Source organism: Plutella xylostella, chromosome 4 (genome assembly GCF_932276165.1).
Source record: "Plutella xylostella chromosome 4, ilPluXylo3.1, whole genome shotgun sequence".
Lineage (NCBI taxonomy): Eukaryota > Metazoa > Arthropoda > Insecta > Lepidoptera > Plutellidae > Plutella > Plutella xylostella.
Genome location: NC_063984.1, coordinates 319,309 through 343,091, shown reverse-complemented (window position 1 = coordinate 343,091; position 23,783 = coordinate 319,309). Strand labels below are relative to the sequence as shown.

Here is a 23,783-nt window from a genome sequence, read left to right as displayed (position 1 = left end):
TGTTTCAGGTTACTTATGATCTTTTCAACTTCGACATGATCAGTGGGACCTAAGAAAAACGATTTGGTTGAAGAAGATTTGATGTTAATATTATTGGCGAGCTCATGTTCTGTAATGTTATTAATTTTTAATATTTTGTCTGCTAAATCTTGGCCAATAGTTGAAAAATAAGAATTTACTTTGTTAAGCGAATCTTGTTGATTGTCACATATGTTGAGTAGGTTTGTATTGGGCATATTAGAACGTTTAAGATGGCAGATCGATTTTATTGCCTTCCATGTTTTCTTACTATCTCCCTTACACTGTTGAAGCAATTTCTCGTCATATGCATTCTTAAGGTTTTGAAGTAAGTTGTTGCAAAAATTCCTATACATTTTATATTTAGTTTTAATTTCATCGTTACTTGATTTTTTCCTTGCTTTTGAGTGAAGCTCATTTCTTTTTTTGATGCATTTAAGTAAGCCATTTGTTATCCACGGTTGTCTGATGAACTTGGAGTTTCTGATCTCGGTGTGTGAAGTATGTTTTTCAATTAGTAAGTTTAATTTTTCAGTTAACACATTTTCAGCAAGAGCGGCATCTGTGTGACTATACAAGTCCTCCCAGTCTATAGTGGAAATGTCAGTCGCGAGATTGTCATAATTGACTTTAGTCATTGTTTTGGTCAAGCCACCATGTTTTACAGGTCCCTTGTCAATGCCAAGTATGATAGAATCATGATCGGTTATGCTAGAACCACAGACAACAGCAGTGCATTTCCGCCGTGTTTTGACTAGAAAGTGATCTAAGCAAGTCTTCCCATGAGTAGGAATGGTGTGACTTGGTACAAATCCATAATGCCCAGCCATGTTTAGATAGTGTTCCGCCCTTGCATCCGTACTATCCTCACATATATTCAGGTTCATATCACCAGCTATGACTACGGTTTCAGTGGACACACTTTTAATTAAGGATTCGAGCGATGATACAAATGCATCAGTGCAGCATATCGATGGAGATCTATAAATAGCTATAATCGTTAGTTCCTGGTTAATCTGTATTGTAAGACAATTAGCATCGTTAAAGGGGGGTTCGACAATATTTAGGTTTATGTCATTTTTTGCAAAAATTACAATCCCGTCATTTTGATTTTGGTAAAGATAAGATTTATAGAAGTTGTAATGTGTTATACTAAGGTCAGTAGTGTTGTCATTTAACCAGCATTCAGTAAGAACTATAACATCAGGGAGGAATTTGAGTCTTGATAGGAAAAATGTAAAGTTCAAGAAGTTTTTGTTTATGCTACGAATGTTTTGTGCAAGAATGGTGTACTTGTTTTTAATATTCCCAAGTTTTTCGAGACAAGTTTCTGCTCCAACGGTGAAAGTATTAGGTATTAATACGGTTTCATCAATTTCAATTTGTAATGTATTATCCATTAAGTACCGTAATAGGAAGTCCAATTGAATAAACAGATAATTATGCTACAGTACTTAAAGCATATTACAATCATATTATGTTTAACATTGTAATGCTCGTATGACGAGTGGTGCCTATATATTTGCGGATGTGCACTTAGTTGAAGTGTGAGATGCGATTTGGTATAAAGGGAAGGATGTTTGTGTGTGTGTTCGGGGATGATATTCGGTGTGAGTGACTGGTTAATGTCAGTGTGGAGTTGAGGTTTTGTGTGAAGTGTAGGATGAGTGTTGGTGGTGTGAGTAGAGCATAAGTTGAAAGTAATTTTATATAACAAAACAAGTTTTATGCATGCAAGTAGGTATATAGACAACATCTTAACTAAGTTATCTGAGTACGGTAGTGAATACATCATAGTAGCCTTAAGTATAATTAGTGGTAGATACAAACTCAAACTGTTCAGAAGTAGTCATTTTAGTTCTTCGAGTTTCCCTTCATGTGCAATTAGAATGTAGGGGTCGCCAGACTTTTTGCGCAGGTAGACAAGACCATTGCTGGTCCAGCAGAAGTCGTAACTATGAGTTTTAGCAAAGTCCCGGGCGAGGTAATGGATCCGTTTAGCTCTAGCTGTCAAGCACTCAGATATGTAGATTGGGGTCACGTTACCTGTCAGCCCCAAGTGAGTACTGTTCAGTTGATCACTTCCAGATCTGTTCCATTTCTTTGCACTTTCCAGAAAGCACGACTTCAATAAGGTGTTTGATACTTCAAATATCACAGAGGAGACATCTTTATTAGCTTTGTTGTTGATCCGGTACACATCTCGCAGGTCGCTATTCCCGAGTTTTAGACCCAGTTTGTCGCTCAGTGTATGAATCATATTAAACAGGTCGTTGAGCAAATTGCGCAGTTGATTTCATAGTGCACACCTAATGGTTTCAGTAGGCATGACTCCGTAGGTCAAACGTTTGTTTACAAAGTTAAGTAAAACATAAAGCACATACAGCTACCAGCTACCAGGGCAACAGAGCAACGAGGCGGTACATAAGCCGAGAACTATCGACATTCTGACGTCACCCGCACTGTCAGCCAATGATCGAAGAGATACTCGATCATCTCCGCAAATATACACGACCAAACCTTCTTCGTACCCCCAACGCACGCAAAAAACTATCGTAAGACTAGAGGGCTAGAGCTTTGTGAGGATGAATCAGTATCTTGGTCGATTTAGTAATAACTTTCGCATTCTCGCGTTCTCATGCCAATGTTATTGTGGAGTAAGGAATATACTAAAAGATTAGATATTACAAGAAAGGGGTTCCTAAGGGAGGACTCAGTCTCAGAATTGACAGTTATGCTATGTCTTCAATAAAATATTTACAGAAATTTTATGTTCCACACAATAGAATAACTTAATAAAGTTTTTACTAACAAAAAAATAAACTTAGTTTAAATACATTTTTGGTGAAAAAGGCACACTTCTAACTTTATTTTTAAAGTAGAAAACTAAGCTGAAAATATAAATTTTAATTAACGCCAGGAAGGTTTGCTCCAACAGTCAATGAGAGTAACTTGTTGGAGTTTGTTCCGGAGCTTCTTCCGCAGCCGCTTACAGGCTTCACAAAGTTATCTATTCATGTATTGAATCATACAGATAATGATGTAAAGTAGATCTTGAACATGTAAAACTGGCTCGTAGATTTTCTAATATTTCTTTTTTGACTGAACAAGGTATACTTCTAACTACTTAAATAACAAAAACGACTTTAAAATTCGAACCGTCGTATTCCAAATTTAAAATGCCGTAGTACCGCTCGGGCGGCGCCGGCACGCGTGGGCCCACTCGGGGGACCTTTGCTACTTTCGCTTTTTACTAAATAAAACGTATCTATACAGAGGCAGAGCATCTATCTATCTCACCTTCGCGCGGGACGTGCCTGGAATGCGACTATTAACATTTGCTTGGCATTTGAACTAAGGTCGCTCCTGTTTACGAACTACTAACTGATACAAACGTGAGGGCAAAATGAACGATGCCATTGTTTTTACACCATTACTAAAAAAACAGATAATGCAAAACAGAATGAGGTCTTTGGAAATGGTTCGAGTAAGGCGACTTTAATACAAACTATTACTAAGGCATACTCAATCACGTCCCGGGCCCCGCGCGATGATTATATCGAAGTTGGCTCTAATGAACGACACGAGTGATGTAATCAAACTCTACTGAATATATGCTCCCCTAGTACCTACGCTTTGTAGCCGGGCTTTGACGGAACACTTCACTGGATAGCATCCATCATATTATGTTTCAAACTATCTTAGATTGAACTAGGTACCTACCTAACCATTTCGAGTGTGCAGACATAATTTATTGAGGAACAGCGGCTGCGCTACATGAAATACATTGTACTCCAAAGATTTCATTTTTGTTTCCTGAACTTAATCTGTTCTGTTAGGAAGTGGATGCCAAGAATTTCACCTTATTGTAAAATCGATTTAACGTACCGTTACGTTACGTAACGTTACCTCTGTATAATTGATATTAGGTACAGGTAAGGTATATATTTCTAAGTGTAGAGATTCTTAGATTCACTACCAAAAGTGCTTCGACTGTTAATCACTTCGTCTATTAAATAGTATTACTTATTCACGTAACAAATTAAAATTTTCTCTATTTTTTCAAAGTATTTTAAAGTAAGTCAAGTATTATCTTGTTCTTTGAATCTCCTTGAGAAACATTTCGAGCGATGCCGAACTTCCGTGAAAGAGCTCGTTTATTTATTAATGCCAGTTAATAAGTTCTCCGAATAATACTATCGAGTTACAATTAGTTAATCAGGAATATAATCTCTTGATGGAAATTAATATGTTTTCAGAACGGACAACACAAAGAGCGGACTTCGTAAGTTTCAAGTTGATTGACGGAGGGGCCGCGGCCGCGGCCGCGTCAAAATATTAATTCAGAAACATTTTTTTACAGTACCTACCTACAATATTTTAATGCAGCTACTTTATTACCTATAAGACTAAATATTTCAAAAATAACTTATTATCTCAATAATTTTTCACCGCGTGACCAAAATAAATAAATAAATAATGTTATAGTGCAGTGTTTGTAGTTAAACTAAACGCCACAATTCACAAGTCAAAACACCAATTTACTAGTCAAAATGTAACCTACAACTTGGTGAGCACTAAATCAAATTCAAATCAAATTTCTTTAATCAATCAAATCAAATTTCTTTATTTCACCATTTTTTATAATACAGCTTAGTTTGAGTTCTGACTTCCGAACTAGAATTATCTGTATGTCAGAAGTCAGTGCTCTTCCAGTTTGATGTCTTAGGTGGTAAAAATTAAGATTAAAGATGAAATAATACAATACAATATACTTAAGTACTATGGCATGCAGCATGCACATTATAGATTTCTTATTGTTTTTTGAGTAACAAAAGAAGTAATAAGTATAAGAAACTCAAGTGCTTAGACTTAATGAGAGTACTTAGCAATAACACAACATAACATTTAGTGCAAAGAGAGAAAGTTAAAGATTTATGATGATTTATTCTAAAATTCAGAAAACAAAATGCTCACGAAAACTCAATGTCTAGATCAGTAAAAAGTAGTAAGTAAAGTTAATGTTCAATTTCTAATACACACTCAGTTTCGGTATAGGTCAGTTTCTGTAGATAATTATAGGTGATGATTTTTGAAGAACTTTTTATTTTATTGTGTATGTTTAGTATTTTATTGATTTTGTTATATATATAGGGACCGAGAAAAGGGAAGAATTTTTGCGCAAAAGCAGTTTTATATACCTTGTTTGGTTCACAAACACGATAGGCTCTTCGTTTCGGAGGATTTTGTGTAACGAAAGGAGTAAGAGAGTGTTGTTTAATTATAATACTTAGTAAGAAAAGTTGTCGGACTGTTAGAACCTCACAGTGTGCATAAAGGAGATGAGTAGGATATAGGAAATTTCGGAAAGTACAGACCTTCAAGACCGCTCGTTGTGCAATCTCCAAGGGAAGTAGTATTGTCTTTGGAGCACCTCCCCACGAAGATATACAGTACATCAAGAGTGACTGACATAGGGAAAAGTAGACCCTTTTTAAAGTATGGGGCTCGGCCACTTGTCTCAGGTTTTTAAATATATATATGAGTTTTCGAACTCTTGATGTAAGAAGGCTGATGTGGGGTTTGAAGCTGAGATTTTCATCTATTATAATACCTAGATAGCGTATGGAGGCAACTTTTTGAAGAGGGACACAGTGGCAAAAGGTAGGTCTAGTGATGGAGTCGCAGTCATGGGCGAATAGTTCGAGTTCATCTCGAGGCTGTGTATTATTTCTGATTGAAAAGGTCATATATTTTGTTTTTGTGGTATTCAGCGTAAGATAGTTATCCTGTAACCATTTTGTGACCGTGTCCAACCCAGTTTGTGCGGCAGCAAAAGTATCTTCCCAGGATTTAGATTTAAACATGAGAGCTGTGTCATCAGCATAGCAGATAATTTCTCCATGGGAAGGTTTTAAAGAGCAGAGATCGTTTATGTACACAAGAAAAAGAGTAGGGCCTAGGATACTGCCCTGAGGGACTCCATAGTATTCGCCGGAGGGTAGTTCTGAACTGGTTTGTGAGCCTATCTTGACTAGTTGGGTTCGGCCTGAGAGGTAATTTTGGAACAGCTTTAGTGGCGTTCCTCTTATACCAATGTTGTCCAATTTTTTAATGAGTAGCGGGACCGATATGGTATCAAAAGCCTTAGCAAGGTCGAGGAATATTGATAGGCACTTGCTTCCTTCATCTAAGCTATTTGACACAAAGTTGGTAAGGTCCTGCACAGCATCATCAGTTGACCTTCCTGACCGAAAGGCAAACTGGTTTGGTGATAGGATCGAGTTTTTTTCTAGGTAGTTTACTAATCGCCAGTTTAAGATTTTTTCAAGAAGTTTAGATATTGCGGGAAGGATAGAGATGGGTCTATAGTTCTCGACACAAGTTTTATCGCCATTTTTGTGAATAGGTATGACCACGGATTTCTTCAATAGCGATGGGAAGATGCCCTTGTCAATGCATAAGTTAAATATATATGTCAGTGGAGGGATAAAAAAGTGTTTATTTTGTTTTAGTATTTTATTAGATATTTCATCCACCCCCACAGAGCATATTGATTTTAAGGACATTATTGTAGCGTCTAGTTCTTTTACATCAACCATAATTAGCCCAAAAGAGTTTGCATTTGTGATCTTAGAGGTACTAGGACTATTAGAGGTAATTTTTTTGTTTCTAATTTTTTCGGCTAGTGTCTTCCCAACCTTGCAATAATAATCATTTATATTGTTTAGAGTGTGCTCAGCAGAAGATGAATTTGTTAGTAGGTCCTGATTGCAATTTTTTTGTTTAGACGTAGAGGTAATTGATTTTATTGTATCCCAAATTTTTTTATTATTATTTCCTGCTTTTTCTAACAATGATTTTTCATACTGTATTTTAATATTTTTAATGAGCTTATTACAATAATAACTAAGCACACATTGAGTGTAAATCGAAGCGATTCATAAGTACGTAAGGCTGTGTGCACACGGCGCCGTAAGGCCGCGCGCACACGCCGGCGACCTGCAGATAAACTTCTCCGTACACAGTCCTAATTTCGATTCAATTACTGCGCTGCCTGCAGCTCCCGGCGCCGAATTCCCACAGTTACCAACTATTCCACTGTTTATTACCCCCACATTTCTTCCACTACGAAAGAAACTTCGAAGAATTATGCAAATTCCGTTTTTGAAACTCACATAAATTACACTATTGCTACGAAAGAACTAGAACCTGACCGAAACTTTAGTGTCGCACTCATTCTTTACAACTTGAGCTTGTACTGCCTCAGGAATCTAACATGGCAGAAATCTAAATGGACTGTAAAAACATTCCTGGCTGAAATGTCGGCCACCTTTCAGGCAGTTGCTGGAGGCTCCAGAGCACAATAAAGCCCCCGACAAACCTATAACTCTCTCCAATACGGTTCCTTAAGCCTATGCTCCTATTCTGATGGACTCAACGATGCCAAAGTAATAGTGAAATATTCACTAAAGAGCAAAATATATAAAACAGCTTTTTCCGCCATTTCACAGTCCAGTATTTTAAATATTTTGATCTTCCAAAATGCAGTTGACTATTCTGTAAATTCCACTATGTCTTGTTGTAAAATCGTTTTGCAATCGCTGAGTATCTGTGAGTAGGGCTCGTGCACACTGCCTCAGCCGTGTATCTGTCGCCGCACCGCGCACGTAAATTCTCAGCCTAACAATTAGTGAAGGCGCCTGTTTTATGAATATGCATTAGCATGTCAACTATTGGGATCTGCATAGTAGATGCCGGTGGATATTGGTGGAGGGAATAGGGACACGATGTGTTACTAGTAGCAGTAGTAGGGTTTTCGAACAGCCGTTTGTATCGAGTCGTCTGTTGAGTGCCTTAAATAAAGCTGACAGTTTGATGTTGCACGAATCCTTTGAAACTTCTGAGCTCTGATATCTTTTGGATTATTCATAAGTACGAGTACCTACCTATAGCTCTACTACCTTCGAGCAAATGAATATATTACATTTTAATCAAAATTTTGTGGTGTCACGAGGATAGGTATATGTATATGTTTCTTGAGGAAGCTTGTTCCAATTGCAATGAGCTCAACTAATGGTCTATGTAGGCAACCCTGACATCCTTAAAAAATATACTCACCAACAACAGTAAGGTTATATCTGAAGCTCGTAGTCTGGGTATTCCGAAAATCCACCCTGCAGCGGTAGACTCCCTCATCCCTCCGCTTGACGTCCCTCACGAGCAGCGCGGCGGGCGCGGGGGAGGGGGCGAAGTGCGCGCGCGGCCCGAACACCTCCGGCGCTGACCAGTGACGGGCTTCGGAGAGCGGCTTGCCGCGCACGTCGAAGCTGAAAGAGAGAGAGAGGTGAGTTATGTGGGCCGTTGGTAAAAAGATGTGGAGATGGTCAAAAGAGATACGTATAGTGCGACAAACTTATCTGTTCCGGTGAGAGCGAACTAAATTGAACCATATCTCATTACTTACTAATTAATTGTATATTGATATAGATAAGATGCGTTTATTAAAACCGAAAGGGTAAATTACCACTACAGGCAAACTTAAAATTTTATAGAATAAAGAAATATTAAACGTTTTCTTGAAATCTCACCGGAACAGATAAGATTGTGGCACTATAGTATTGGTAATATTAAGACTCACTGTCAACGATAAATGAGTGCTTAATTTAGGTAGTTTCGAAATACTTGCGATGATGATTTATAAAAAAAGGTTACAAACTTGTAGATAAAATATGTATTTTTAGGTACAAAAAGATAGTTTTTTGTTGTTGTTTCGAATTCTAAGTAAGTAGGTTATTATAATGATTACTTAGAATCCTGAAATTTACTTTCCAGTCTAGCCTTGACAGAAGTTAAAATAACAATATTTTCATTTAGTTCACTGTTATCATAAATAAATAGTCATATTCAATCTCGTTTAAAAAGGCCGGCGAATCTTCAATAGCAATCACGTCCGCCACAAAACATGAAACTGTATTTCAGCACAAAGATGGGATCTTATCTGTTCGCTGCGATCGCAAATATTTGTGCCAGCGCCAGCCGCCGCCGCCGCCGCGCTGACAGCTCCATATCCGGACGAACGAAAATATCACTTTGTACAAAAACTGAACATTCGCCGGCGAGGTGGGTACGGGAAGGTCACTCTAGGTTACGAAAAACTATGTTTCCGAGCAGTCGAGCACTGTTGACGCACCGAGTGCATGGCAGCTCTCGTTCGTTAGTTTTTTGTCAATCTAGAGCAGCCCTCCGCCGAGCGGCCGGTGTGGCCTGTAATCGTGCGTCAGTATCGGACAGATATTCTGGGTTTTCAACATTTTTATTCAGACTTTTCTCTGTAAAGGTAGATTTCGTTTATAGCATTTAACCTAACTTTTTTTGTAATTTGTATAGAATCTACATAAAAAGATGTCTCATATATGTTTTGCCTCAACATTCTGTTTATAAACTCCCCAAGATACCTATCTAACCAGTACATAACATTGAAGTACATCTTTCACAAATAAAGTCACAATAACAAAATGTCAATCCCAACATCATAATAACAAGTTCCGCACAACAACAACACGACAAACAACGGCCATGTGTTTGCTCTCACGTAGTCAAGTTGCGGCGAGTCAACCTCCCGTTCCATTGATGCGTCGATAGGAATCAGCGCGAATGTTCGTTCGTCCGCCGCTCCAGTTGCGAAGTTCCACGGGACCGCTGAATGCCGCGCGCTCGCTTGTGTTTGTGCATTCGTGTAAGTTCGCGAGGTATCGGGGTAGAAATCATCGTATGGCGCTATGCACTGAAAGGTACAATGAATGTGTTATGAAGTTTTTTTCGTTGGCGCTGCGGCGGCCGCGCCGCTGTTCCGGTGAAAAGGTTTTCAGTTGTGTGAAGATTTGACGTGCAACTGTGTTTGAATGTAGTAACGGTTTACGTTATCGATATGTGAATCAGTAGGTTTTTGTTTTTAACAATTGTCTGTAGGATTTTATAGTTTTTCACGTCGTAATACAGCGTTTAGTATACCTACGTATATAACTGCCGCCGTGGGAAAAAATATAATAATAGATATAGACAAGGCATCCATTAGAAATATCGTATTATGCGAGAAAATTGCTAAAAGGCTTACTCGACATCGAAGCATTTTTTATACCATTTTAAGAAAGCATAGATACAAGTCCTTGAAACTTAGGACAATACAAGTAGCAGTACGTACTACGTGGTGGAGTACCCCTCGTAAGCGTCCCCGGGGCCTGCGGGGGCCGGCCGGGGGCGCGGGGGGCGGGGACCGTGACGGAGAGGCAGCACGTGACGGCGAGCTTATACTTACACCTCTTAGCAGACGCATTAACCAAGTTATATAGTTTTACAAATTTAAGATGTTTGTCCAGTTAGTATGATTTTTAAATGCTGTTTGCTAGTTCACGCAAGGCATTACAAAATATAATCGACGGACGATATATCGCTATCAACAACGGCCACCTGAAAACACCAGCCACTTACAAAAAACAACCCCCGCACTAACAGTAAAAACCCAGCACAGGAATCATCATCTCTCCACCGCGTCAACACACATTTACATACAAAAACAATTTGCAAAACCTCCCAAGAACGATTTATTTACATATCGCCCGTCTCATGATTTTGGCGGGCATCATATTTTACGGTGTTTTGCTCTCATCTCGCCCCGTGAGAGCGACAAGGACAGCCGAGTCTTCGGAGGCAGTCAGATGCCCTCGACCTAAATTGGCTCTCAATGTCAAAATCATGGTTATTGAATTTACTTTGCGAATTCATTTGTTAGTAAAGTAAAATATATTTATCTAGAAACTCAGTATATTACGGTACACCTGTAGCAATAACGTCGGTAAATTTTCAGTGTAATAAAGTTGTACGTGTACATACAAATAGATGTTACGACTCTATTTCCATTAAATTGATAAGAATCATGAACTAGAACACAATCATTATACAGGGTGGCCCAAAGAGTGACGTCCAAAGGAAAATGATTGATTCCTTAGGTCAAGGGGTAGCCAAATCACCCCCATGTATGTTCAGCAATTTTTAGTAGTTTAGGAGTTATGATTTTTTTAACTAATTTTCTACGAAAATCGACCTCAGTGGATCAATTATGTTATATTATTTTTTTGGATAACTTTTTTAAATTATTTTTTATTTTTGTGTCATCCTCTTAAGTTGTTCTTTTAACCATAAAAGTTTCAGCTTCCTAGCTGTAATGTAAGTTAGTTATTTTTATATCGAAAGTTCAAATTATATCATCGAGCTAGACTGCTCTGAATTTTCAACTTGAAATTAAACAGTCATCTAGATATTCTCATGGTCCCTTATTAATTTTAAAAACTCGGCAAGGTTCCAAAATAACATAAAAATAAAAATAAACTATTGCTTAATGGGGTATTATTTGCAGAAAACAGCCTTCAAAGGTACTTGGGTGGAAATTACCTCATTAGTCAATTGTTTCAGAAAGTTGAAAGATTCCTGTTATGTCATTACTAAGGACTAATTCAGTTAGAAAATGTATCAAATTAAAGGGAAAATAAAATTATTTAGGTACTATTATTTTTTATTTAAGTTACATTTTTGAATGTAAATTCTTAGTAAAATGTTTATGTCTGAGTTGTAAGATTTATGAGATTATTGTATTATTAATACTAAGTAAATAAAGTCAATAATTATTTTACACATTTACTCACAATAAATTTTTAAAATGGCGACCTCCCACAGCAATACACTACCTACATCTACGCAAGAATTAGTCCTTAGTAATGACATAACAGGAATCTTTCAACTTTCTGAAACAATTGACTAATGAGGTAATTTCCACCCAAGTACCTTTGAAGGCTGTTTTCTGCAAATAATACCCCATTAAGCAACAGTTTATTTTTATTTTTATGTTATTTTGGAACCTTGCGTAGTTTTTAAAATTAATAAGGGACCATGAGAATATCTAGTTGAATTTTTAATTTCAAGTTGAAAATTCAGAGCAGTCTAGCTCGATGATATAATTTGAACTTTCGATATAAAAATAACTAACTTAAATTACAGCTAGGAAGCTGAAACTTTTATGGTTAAAAGAACAACTTAAGAGGATGACACAAAAATAAAAAATAATTTAAAAAAGTTATCCAAAAAAATAATATAACATAATTGATCCACTGAGGTCGATTTTCGTAGAAAATTAGTTAAAAAAATCATAACTCCTAAACTACTAAAAATTGCTGAACATACATGGGGGTGATTTGGCTACCCCTTGACCTAAGGAATCAAACATTTTCCTTTGGACGTCACTCTTTGGGCCACCCTGTATATGTATATAGATTGCCCAGCGCACACACATTGTGTACACTGCAGTCTTAGGATAGATTAAAGTCGTCACAACGGCTCTAAAATAAAATTTTATTTAATTATTTTCTACCCGGAAGGGTTACCTTTACAACAAACGAACGAAAGCAGCTGTCATGTGATCGAAAAGATTCTTGCAACGAGATAGATAAACGCGTTTCCCTTCGATATTTCCAAAGATCACCATTCATGAAAGTCTTCGTAATTATTCAATGAAAATAGAAGTAGACATAATAACACTGAAGCATATTTTGTCTTTATTAGCTTTGCCTTCTTCAGTATAATCATTTATGTTTAATATTGTCTTATCTATTACGAAATAATTGAACCATCCTTTCATGTCTGTTATTGACTGTTTGATCAAATTGTCTTTTAACTTCAATTTGTATTCTGCAAATAATAACATTAAATATTTATGTATGGCTACTGATTTTTGAAAAAAGCTAAAAGTATTTAAAAATGATTATATTATTCTGTTTTTGGGTATGTATCTTCATATTATTTATCATTATCATACATACATATTTATAAAATCCTGTAACAATAAAAAAATTCAATATCTCCATCCAGGAAAGTTCGTTTATCGCTAAATATGGATAAACAACATAAACATGTAGCACGTGTTTAACATATTATCTTCACATACAATATGTAATGATACTATAGAGATGTTAAAGAAGATAGGATAAATTGACAAAGCTTTAATATTTACAGATTCATGTAATTAATACCTCTTCCATATACATAATAATATACAATATTATACATGTATGTACATGTACACACTGGTGCACAGTACTCGTATATGTGTGTCACTGGACGATTTACTACCGCTCGCTCCCCGCGCACTTCCTAGCTGCGATTAATTTATAGTCCGAAACATTTGCTACGACAACGGGCTACGGCGTGGCGTAGCACGTGTGCTACGAGGCTACGAGTGCTACGCAGCTCGCACTGATATTCAGTTTGGATGATTCCCTTTTCCGGGATAATTTGTTAAATGCGACAGTATTTTAGATGTTTCAAGTACGTTTATCGGATATTTACTATATGCGTGGTGTAAAGATAATATTTTTATAGTGAGTTTTGGTGAATCTACTAAAAATTTTATAGTATTTATTACAAATCGTTTTAAACCTTCACTTCCTGTTATTGGTATTAGTTAGTTACTTGTATTCAAAGAAGCAAGTTACGCTCAGTATTCCCTTTAGTCGCTGGTGCGCTAATAAATCAGCTCACATTTGCAGAAACACTTAGTAGTATTGCCCCGAGCGGCGCGCGCGGCACAAGCGAAGAGATCACAGCGACATCTAGTGGATGTAAATGTGAGGTAACACTTCGACATACAAAAATATTCCGAATGCATTAAGCCCTTCATAATAGTGCTCTCCTATCACTGATTTACACATAGAGGTACACTAAAATACTTCTTGATTGATAATAATGAGTTTACAGTTTTGGTAAAATAACATTATGTATATAATAAATAAATTGTGATTTGATACGACTAAAGTATAAGTAATAAATAAATTGTAAAGTTCATGAAAATTACTACAACATTTTAATACCTATCCTACACTTTGAAAATGTTAGCTCTATTTTATTATTTGCCTTATATAGCCTTATTAATTTTATGATGATGCATCACAAAGTATATTTATTGACATACAACATGCTTCAGTGTATAACTCGGTCCACACCTGCGGCTGGGAGTAGGTCCTGAGTTGTGTGTTGGTAAAGAGGGATCGATGGACGGCACGCATCGACATTATCGACTCCATTACGCGCCCTCTTCGTTCCGTATTCATGTACTGCCCATTCCATTAAGGAAAGCCCGTAATGTATAGCGTTGTGTGTGTGGTACAGCGCAGGACTCAAATCTAAACACGTTGTTTGAGAGGATACCAAGGTAGCAAATGTAACCCTAGAAATTGTCCGTATGTCTCTCATGGCCAATATGTAGATTCAAGATAGAAACTATATAGTGTCATACCGACGCGTCGTAGAAGATTACACTCGTATAAATTTATATATATGTCAAATTCAAAAAGTTTTAAAGCGGTAACGGTGAACAGTTTGTTTTCTTTCAATCTTACATCGTATACCAATTTTAACGGCGTAACTTTTAACAAAACTCGTATTATAAAAACTGTCATTTTGAATGATGATTGCACTAAATTAGGTACTTGGCATGGTAAATGATCCGTCTGACCGTCAGCCCGTCCCCACTACTGTAACTAGCCGCCTCGTCAAATGAGCAGCGGCTCCCGGCAGAGCCCAGATTACTCGTGCGTCGGCCGTATTGATGGGAGCCCTACATATTAGGGTCAGCGCACACAAAAACAGTGCGGCTATAATGCGATCGGAATTAGCATAGCGCCCGCGAGATTATCCCGTCGCCATATTGCGGCAGCCCTCCCCGGGCGCACACCCGTCCGACTTCAAGTTTCTCTAATCATATCAAATAAATGATAATTTATGAGCCATTAAAAACACACACTTGTTAACTGTTTTTGGGTTTATCCTTCGTTAGTTAATTATTAGTAAATTTATTTAAAATTAACTGATAAGCGATACTAGCATTACCTTAAATTACTCAAGACAGAATTTTAAAATAGAAAAAATTAGAAGAAACTGTTGCACATTCTGGTTACACAAATAATAATAACATATCAGACGCTAACGCGATTTAGACGATATTTTTACTGTAGGTGATAGGTCCAGCCCGGGGACGTGGGTGGGACTGGTTGACAACCGGTGGACTAAATCGGCGCACATTTTGGAACGTTACTGTTTTGATATGAGCTTAGGCCAGCTACTTAATGAAATTGAAACTTGTGTGTGTGGACGCAACCTAATCCTAATTTATGGCCAAGACGAATCGCTACACAAATTTACGTGCGGCAATGTTTATATACCTACATAATATATATATATAAATATCTGCAGAACCGATAAAATTCAACATTTTCAATAATATTTACCGCGTTAATTGTTCTTCTTTATGTAACGTTTGATTTATTGGAAAACATAGACGGACTCACAGCTAATTAAGCCGCGATATAATAGCAGCTTCATTTTACCATTCATTTTACATTTGATTTTACCTGAATTTTAAATGCAAATTGTAATTGTTAATAACAGTTAATTGTGCCCAACAAAGCAAAACGTTTACAAATATTTGGAATTTGCCTGAAAGATTAACCTGTGGACAAGAAAATAAAATATAATTGGGAAAGTTACAAACGGAATTTTAATTGCGTTGGCATTTAATTGAAATAATTCGATGGCAAATGAACCGGGATAATACCCAGGCAGTTATGCGTGTATTTTTTAAGATTAACATGAAGCTTATCTAGTGAATTGGGAGTTGTTGTGGTGCAGGCGCGCCATGGCATTTCTGTTTTCCGAGTAGTCCGGCATGCACCGGGTGTATCATGGATCGCGGCTCCACGTTGCGCGTTGCGTCGCGTTACTCACCGCGCAACAATTGCAGCGCGCCGCGCACCGCCGCCGCCTAAATTCCTGTACCGCGGCTCATATCCGAAATGACCGCCGCACTAATTATGCGGACTAATTAATTTCCTACCAATATGCGCCGACGGCTCTATGCATCCACTGGGATGAATTAAAGCCGGATAGAGGCGTGGGGTAATTACAACTCAGCTACGTTATTGTAAGATTTCAGTAGTAGAGGGCAGTGGTGTTGGCTGCGGTCCAGGCGCGTAATTCGGTCGTTCGATTCCCGGCGGCGCCGCACCGCGTGTCGCCGCGACGCGACGTGTCTCCCGGGTACACCACGTGAGGTGGCGCATTGTGTCCACAACATGTGAATGGATGCAGTAATACTAAATGGAAATGATCTCTTGTAGGTTATATATAGGGTAACGTAACGTACCTTGGGACGCTTGTACCTCGGGACATTGATTGTATTTTAAAAACCGGCTAAATAAACACATTAAAATTCTACCCTAGGCATAGTATTTTACTCGCTTGGCAAAACTAGTGAGTCTCGTGACCATACCAGCATCGAGTGTGTGGTGAAGACAATATGAAGTTTTTTGGAGTCAAAAGTAGCTTTTGTATAGTTTTTTGTGTTGCTTTATCTCATTGAGGCATGCTCAAAATAAAGACATGGATGTCACGTATAACTTTTCAGTTATTTAATTTTATGACATGGCAATTATCTGAAAGATAACTATTAATTAAAAATAAAGATATTTAAATTTTGGTTAAATATTGCTTTTTTGTACCTTGGGACACGATTAAATTTGTACCTTGGGACACTGTTTCCTATAGCTTTGTACTATGGAAAATGCAAACATCTAAATAACGCCTTATATATCTGTTCTTATTAGTGCCAGAGTGAAACTAGACAGAAGAGAGATGCAGTAAATCAATAAGAACAGAGATATAAGGCGTTATTTAGAAGTTTGCATTTTCCATAGTACAAAGCTATAGGAAACAGTGTCCCAAGGTACAAACGTGTAACGTACCTTGGGTCAAAACAAGCATGTTTACTTTTATCTTAATTTAATAAAATCTGGCCACACTAAAGCTTTAGCACAAATACTAGTGATAATAGATTATATATCCTACCGAATAAAGAAAATTTCACATTAATATCTTAGTTGTACGCTGCGATAGCTTCATTCAAAGTTGGGGTAGTCGAAAATGTCCCTAGGTACGTTACGTTACCCTACCTACCTAATAACACAAATTATAATTAAGTACAAGTAAGTACAAGTATAAGCCTTCTTTACAATATGTTCAACTTATTTAAGTCTATTGAAGGAGAACCCGCAAATATTCGTGTTGACTGTTGCAGTGGGTCACGTGCCCGCGGAACATAAACGTGTTTTTCTAATTGAATATAATTTGTACAAGGTTTCCTGACTTTCTATAAGTCATTTACAAACTTTGAACAGTAGAAAAAGGTGTGTGGGTTGCAGATGTAAAGAAAAAAAATAAAAATGTAAACCGTGACTTTGACTGTTGTTTGGTCAGCAACATAATGCTAACCTTTTTAAGAGAAACACGTTTTTTCTTCAATATGAACTGTTACAAAGAAATTATCAAAGATATTCATAACTAAGTAAATACATGCAATGAGAATCAAAATACAATTTAACTGCATCCACAATCTTTTTGTACCTAACTGGATTTTTATCTAATTTAGTATGACGGAGCACTTGTATTCCATTTTGTTTTTCGCCTTATTTGTCACATATTTTTCATGCCTATGCAAAAGGTACTAGTTCTGATTATTTTTTAACCTTAATAGAAATTAGCAATAGGTCAAACACATCGTGTCGTGTCGCCGTGCGTGCCTCGGCGCAGTGAAGCGCGGCCGCTAAACAACTAAATAAGCGCCCGCTCGAACCGTCCATTAGTGGACATTTGCAACAAAAACTATACTGCGACACAGCCCCGCTATTATGTAAGTGAATTATTTTATAAGCTACTTAGTATAGTAATAGTTTATATTGGCTAAGCAATTCATGGAGTTCGAAAAATGTTTAGCGGCTCAGCACTTTTTGACAAAAAAGTACGAAAATGAACAGATTGTGATGCCACGTGCCAACTGCCACCGCACACGCGCCGCGTTGATGAAAAAACTTCAGAACTGTGTGCACCTCCAAGTTTTACTCATATATTTTTTTAGTTTTTTACTATAGATACTAGCCTAGGTATCGTAAAATCTGACAAAAACGTCACAGAGATTCGTCTTCTATCGGCACTATCACAACGAAGGCGTCGAACTAATTGAGGCTCATTAGACCCCCTCTCCCCCCCTCAGTAATAAATACTGGGCGACTGCCCCACATTGTCATTTGGCAAATTATCAGACAACTGGACCGGAAGTAATGGGAAGGGTTCAACTGTCGTATTTCTGGCGCTCCGTGATATCAGCCGGCCTCTCTGAGTTATGGTAGTTTTGGGTTCGCGCGATTGAAACTAATATGTGCGATGGGAGCGTCTGTTCGTGACTTACGGCGGAAATTTGTTTGCGATTGTGTTTGTGTACCTGCAGCAATAACGTTTGTACTGTAGCGCCACTGCACTATCGAGTAGCCAACTGTTACAAGACAAGGCAGCGGCAGCGTATATCAATCATTATGAAACTCCGACCAAAATTAAAGCTTTTTAAATTTCATTAAATTTTATCAGCATTTTTTTGAAATTGTGACTCGAGTGCGGAAAATGAGTCAATACAACCGAGTAGGCTAGTGTTTGTACGACAGGAGACTGTAATGTCAAACATAGCGGTGACTTGAACAGATGGGTTGCCGGCAGAGGCTCGATGAGGAAGGACGAGGACAGAGTATGAAAACTAGAATATTCCTCCGTTCAGCTGCATTGTATTATACACATAATAATTATACACAATATGTTACATAATATTTTCGTAGCTATAACGTCTTCTAATAAAGACATCTATAGGCAGTCTTCTCCGATATCGTCAAATCTATTACGAGGGAGCCTTAAAACTTTTATGGAACAATGAAAGCAGTGCGTTCATGACGGATATGTATTTAGGGACTGAACGGAATATGTGAAATTTATGACTTCATCAAATATATGACAGGCCATAAATGTGACAGTTGGTATAAACATATTGGCTTGTTTTTTTTGTAAAAATAATGGAGCTAGAGGTGCTAAAGTGGCGCGACAAACAAGCCGATTCCCGTTCAAACAGCGTTTCTAATCCGAACAAATATTTAGCGATCAATTTGAATTTAGAATGTCTCTTTGACATTTCATTTGCGTTCAGAAGTGGGACGCTGGGGGGAGGGGGGGGGGGGGCGCAAACAGAGCGCCGACCGACAATCTTTGATTCCGTGTATCCATGTAAATACAAGGTGGTCCAATTTTCAAGCGCCCCAGAACGAACGAACGAAACACTTTTGTCCCAAAAAGTTGTTGTCGGATTTGGCCCCGATGTCAGGACTTTGTGTCGCTGTTTCCTAACTGATCAGCGTGGTGTTATTTATTGTTAAATATTCAATTTTAAAATAAAAAAATGGCGTTTTAATAATACCACGTCAAATTTATAATTGCTTAAGTAAGCAGAATAAATGCATACTTACGAAAAAAAACCACCTAAAAACGTAATTCAGTCGATATTAACGCCATATAAAATAAGTATCAAATAGTTTTCTTTCTCTAAGCATACCACTGAACGAACCCAGTATTCAATAACTGTAGTGTCGGTGAGATCCGCTGGGAGTTGCCGCGGCCCCCGCGCCCCGGGTGTGTCAGCGCTCGCAGCTCGCACCAAACACTTATATTTCTCTTTTACTTTCCAAACTCTCCCATAATGAACCGGGTTATTCCACAGAATGGAACTTCGCTGCAAAACGTTATTATCGCTAAGATATCCGGAATTTGCGCTCGCAAGATGTCTCCAAGATTCTCGGCTTTCGTTTCTTTAGTAGCTCTCTCGTTCCTATGTTTAAAGAGATAGAGACGGAATTTGCATAAAGCGAATTCCGTTTAAACGTTGGAAAGCTGCCGCTTATAATAATAATAGGTTTTCTTGCACGAAGCACAGTGCGGTTTTAAGTATTTCTTGATTTTGTGGTAACAATGCAATATAATATTAAATTAAAAAATGTAAGAATATAAAACAACACAAGCAATTTAATAACATTTCTAGGTTTTACTTCTGAGAAGAATAAAATGTATTTATTTACAAATAGGTACTTAGGTATTACATTATGACGACAATAGTATTCTGTCTTCTATTAGGTTAACAGTTCCTCGGATCCGTCCAAGGGTACCATTAAAGAACACTTTTTGCTTGCCGGTTAGCTGAAATAACTTGGGTCGACAATAACCAATAACTCGTATGTGTAAACTGTACAATAGTCTCAATAATGTAAATTCTGTTTGTAACTTAGATATATTTGATAACCATTTAGCATTGTTTAAAACCAATATTGATAAGACACTTATATAACAAAAACTCAGGTATTGTTATTATCTATAGGTAGATATATTGGTCTGTAGTACCACTGTCAACTATCTCATAGATAGATAGATACATATTTGCTTAATACTGTAGTAACCACACAAAATTATCACTCACATTGTTAATTTAAGTTGTGAACATATTTAATTTGTATAACTTCCTAGATTATTACCTTATTGTACTGAATATTGTGTATTTTACGGATGTGTACTGTTTGTGTTCCTAATAAATAAAAACTAAAAAACAAAAAAAAAAAAATGATAATTCATACATTTTCACCACTTAGCAATTCAGTATCAATTTACAAGAATGGTCGTGAATGAAATCAAACACTAGACGCTTAACTTATAAGAAATTGATATAATTTATATAACATATTTTTCATTCATCACACATCACACGACCCATCACGTCCCCACTGCTGGGGCACGGGTCTCCTTCCAATGTAGGAAGGGTTTAGGCCTTGTCCACCACGCTGGCCAAGTGCGGATTTGGTGGACATTTTTCATTAATTCGTTATTAAACTGTATCAAGTGATATATATGTTCTCAATAATTGTTTACTGTGGAGATATTTATGTTACTTTTGTTAGCTAATAAGCTAACAAGGTATAATAATACCGACGACCGAATGGCGTAGTGGTTAGTGACCTGACTACTGAGCCGATGGTCCCGGGTTCGATTCCCGGCTAGGGCAGATATTTGTTTAAACACAGATATTTGTTCTCGGGTCTTGGATGTGCCCGTAAAATGGCAATGGGCCCGCTTCCTATTACATTGGGACTAACATTACACTCTGGCGAAAAGTGTGTGCAGCAATGCACCTCTGCCTACCCCGCAAGGGAGTACATTAATACAAGGCGTGAGTGCGTGTGTGTATAATAATACCGTGAAAATTAATAACACAAAAATACTGTTTATACGACCGCTCTTTCAATAAATAATAAATTATCATTTCTCCATAATTCGATGTCCTAATTGTATAACCACATAGAACAAATTCAATTACGAGGCACAAGGAACAACTTTTGGTCGCGGCCAACTTGCACGACTTTGCCTATGGAGTAAATATGTGTATGTGTGTGTGTGTGTGTGTGCGTGTGTGTGGGTGTGTGTGTTTTGTGTTTGAGGCCTTATCATCAAATCATACTAAAGTTTAGTAAAATCTGCCATATGTAACATACATATGGCACCTTTTTTTTACGACTTTGAAAAAAGGATAACTTTCTCAATTTGTCTGTAGTTAATACAGTTAGTTGCCAATGGTGATGCTGATGATATTATTTCCATCACCATCTACCATAATTCGAATACACCGTATAATACGTTAAACTATGATCTTATTACCATCATAAGCTGAGTAACTTTGAGGCTTCTAAGAACTCGGAACAATTCTGAAATTAAACCCCCGGAGTCTCTCATAGCTATGCAATTGAGATTTAAATTATCTTGAATGTAAAACAACAATAATATTATTTTCACTAAGAAAGTGGAATAATAATGATAATAACTTATAGGTTTAGTATAAAAAATGTAAATTACGATAGAAAAAACCTTCAAGTAAACAGCTACTGGAAGATGGGCTCTATCAAGGTAATTTAAAACTTGTTTATAGAAGTTTATGTAAACTCTAAATTTTATGTTTAACTGACAAATATGAAGTTATTGTAAGCTATGTATGGTCTTTCTCAAACATCGTCGGAAGACAGTTGTATTTCCGAAATCGTTTTATCAGAAACTAGTAAAATTAACAACAACAGTTTATGCTAATATTACCTACCACTTATCTTTCTAAACAACTTAAAATACGAAGTTGTAAAATTTCAAGTTAGGTATATACCCATCTGTAAACTAGACATTGTAAGATCACGTTCCCTTGCCTCCCGGCCTGGGTTCTCTAGCTTGACAAAAAAACGTTCCAACGAGATCTATCATCCAATTGGTACGTTTATTACAACGAGGTAGAGTTGAAGTTAGCGCAGCGTCGCTCCGAAACTTCGATATCCCAGAGCTTGAGTGACCCTCCATAGCAGGAAGCAAAAGAACCAAAGGTGATTCTGACTGAATGCGTCGCGGGCGGCGGTGACTGCTGATTGGTATGCAGGGGCGCAGGCGGTGACGTCCGCGCGGACGCCGAGTTACAGTGTGACTCGATGAGTTACAATGTGTCTGATAAATTAGGGACTAGGGAGGGGGTGTGCGATGGTGAAACATATTAAGTGTACTATTGCTAATTTGAGGCTAGTGTGCTAGAGTTAATACACTGTTTGTTTGTTTTCAAGATTCAAAACATAAAATAGTATGTTAAATATACATTATACATAATACTTATGTTTAAAAACGTTTGTATTTTTAAGAACTACAAACATAATTTCTGGGCTATGAAAATATCCATAATTCATTCATAATAGAGAGTATTATCTATTTTGATACAATTTCATTTTCTAGTTCATCTTTGCAGTCGTCATGAAAGTGCCGAAGGGCCTCAGCTCGCCGCGCCACTGGCCGCCGCTGGCGTCAACTCAAGTGTCACTAAGCCGTGCGGGACGGAGCGGTTACTTCGGACAATGAAGCTTTTTAAACCTTTTTTATGATTATGGCCGGATTAATTAGCGTAATTAAGTTTAAACTGCCATAAAACGTTTCATTGTTAGGTAAGTACGTTTCGGGTTTAAAAGTCAATATATTATCTATTTTGGTGTTTAGGTAAGCCATCAAATATATAACGATGCAAAAATTAATATGCATTAATATGATAATACAATCATAGCTACTACTGTCACTCTACAATATAGAAAACCTACATCAAACATAATATCGATACAGTTTTAAACACCACAAGCCGAATGCATGTGCATGATATGTGGCGTCCGCTAATATGAAAATGTGTCATGATGGTCGTGATATCCGCGACCGCAGGGGTCGGCGGCATGATGCGCGGCATAAAAGACGCGCGGTTACCGCGCGGGGGACGCGCGGGGCCGCCGCCCGCCACACGCACCGCAACTGACATGAAACGGACAACGCAACCGCACTATATTTTCAATCCCCCAGTGGCTTTATCAACTCAATATCTCTATTATTATAAAACGTTTTGATTTCATGCAATACTAGTTATATTGGTTTAAAAATTTACCAGTTTGTACGACTCAGGAATAAATTAGTTGCTGTCACTTCTTAACACACACATTAGGCGGTAGTAACTTACATGTTATCTGTGATGACGGTATTACAATATCATTATACTTTTAAATATAACCATGGAATACCCAGCCCTTAGATTAAACAATATGTAATACCAAGAACATTATTAAAATTGCCGGACTCAGCTCGTTTAAGTTCATCCGAAATGGTTCCCGATTTATTCCAGCTCGGTGGTCAGGGGTAGCTGAACACAAAGTACAATCTGTTACTACCAAACATTGTATATTCTTGCATTA

At 37.4% G+C, this 23,783-nt stretch overlaps 1 protein-coding gene across 1 annotated transcript in view; it reads right to left on the bottom strand.

The window, feature by feature from the left end:
* LOC105384795 (neural cell adhesion molecule 1-A) overlaps window positions 1–23,783 on the bottom strand; it is a 258,015-nt gene that overhangs the window by 112,703 nt on the left and 121,529 nt on the right. Inside the window, exon 4 of the mRNA XM_048630715.1 lies at window positions 8,140–8,348. Within this exon, the coding sequence (XP_048486672.1) occupies window positions 8,140–8,348 (209 nt within the window). The remainder of the gene's footprint in view (window positions 1–8,139; window positions 8,349–23,783) is intronic.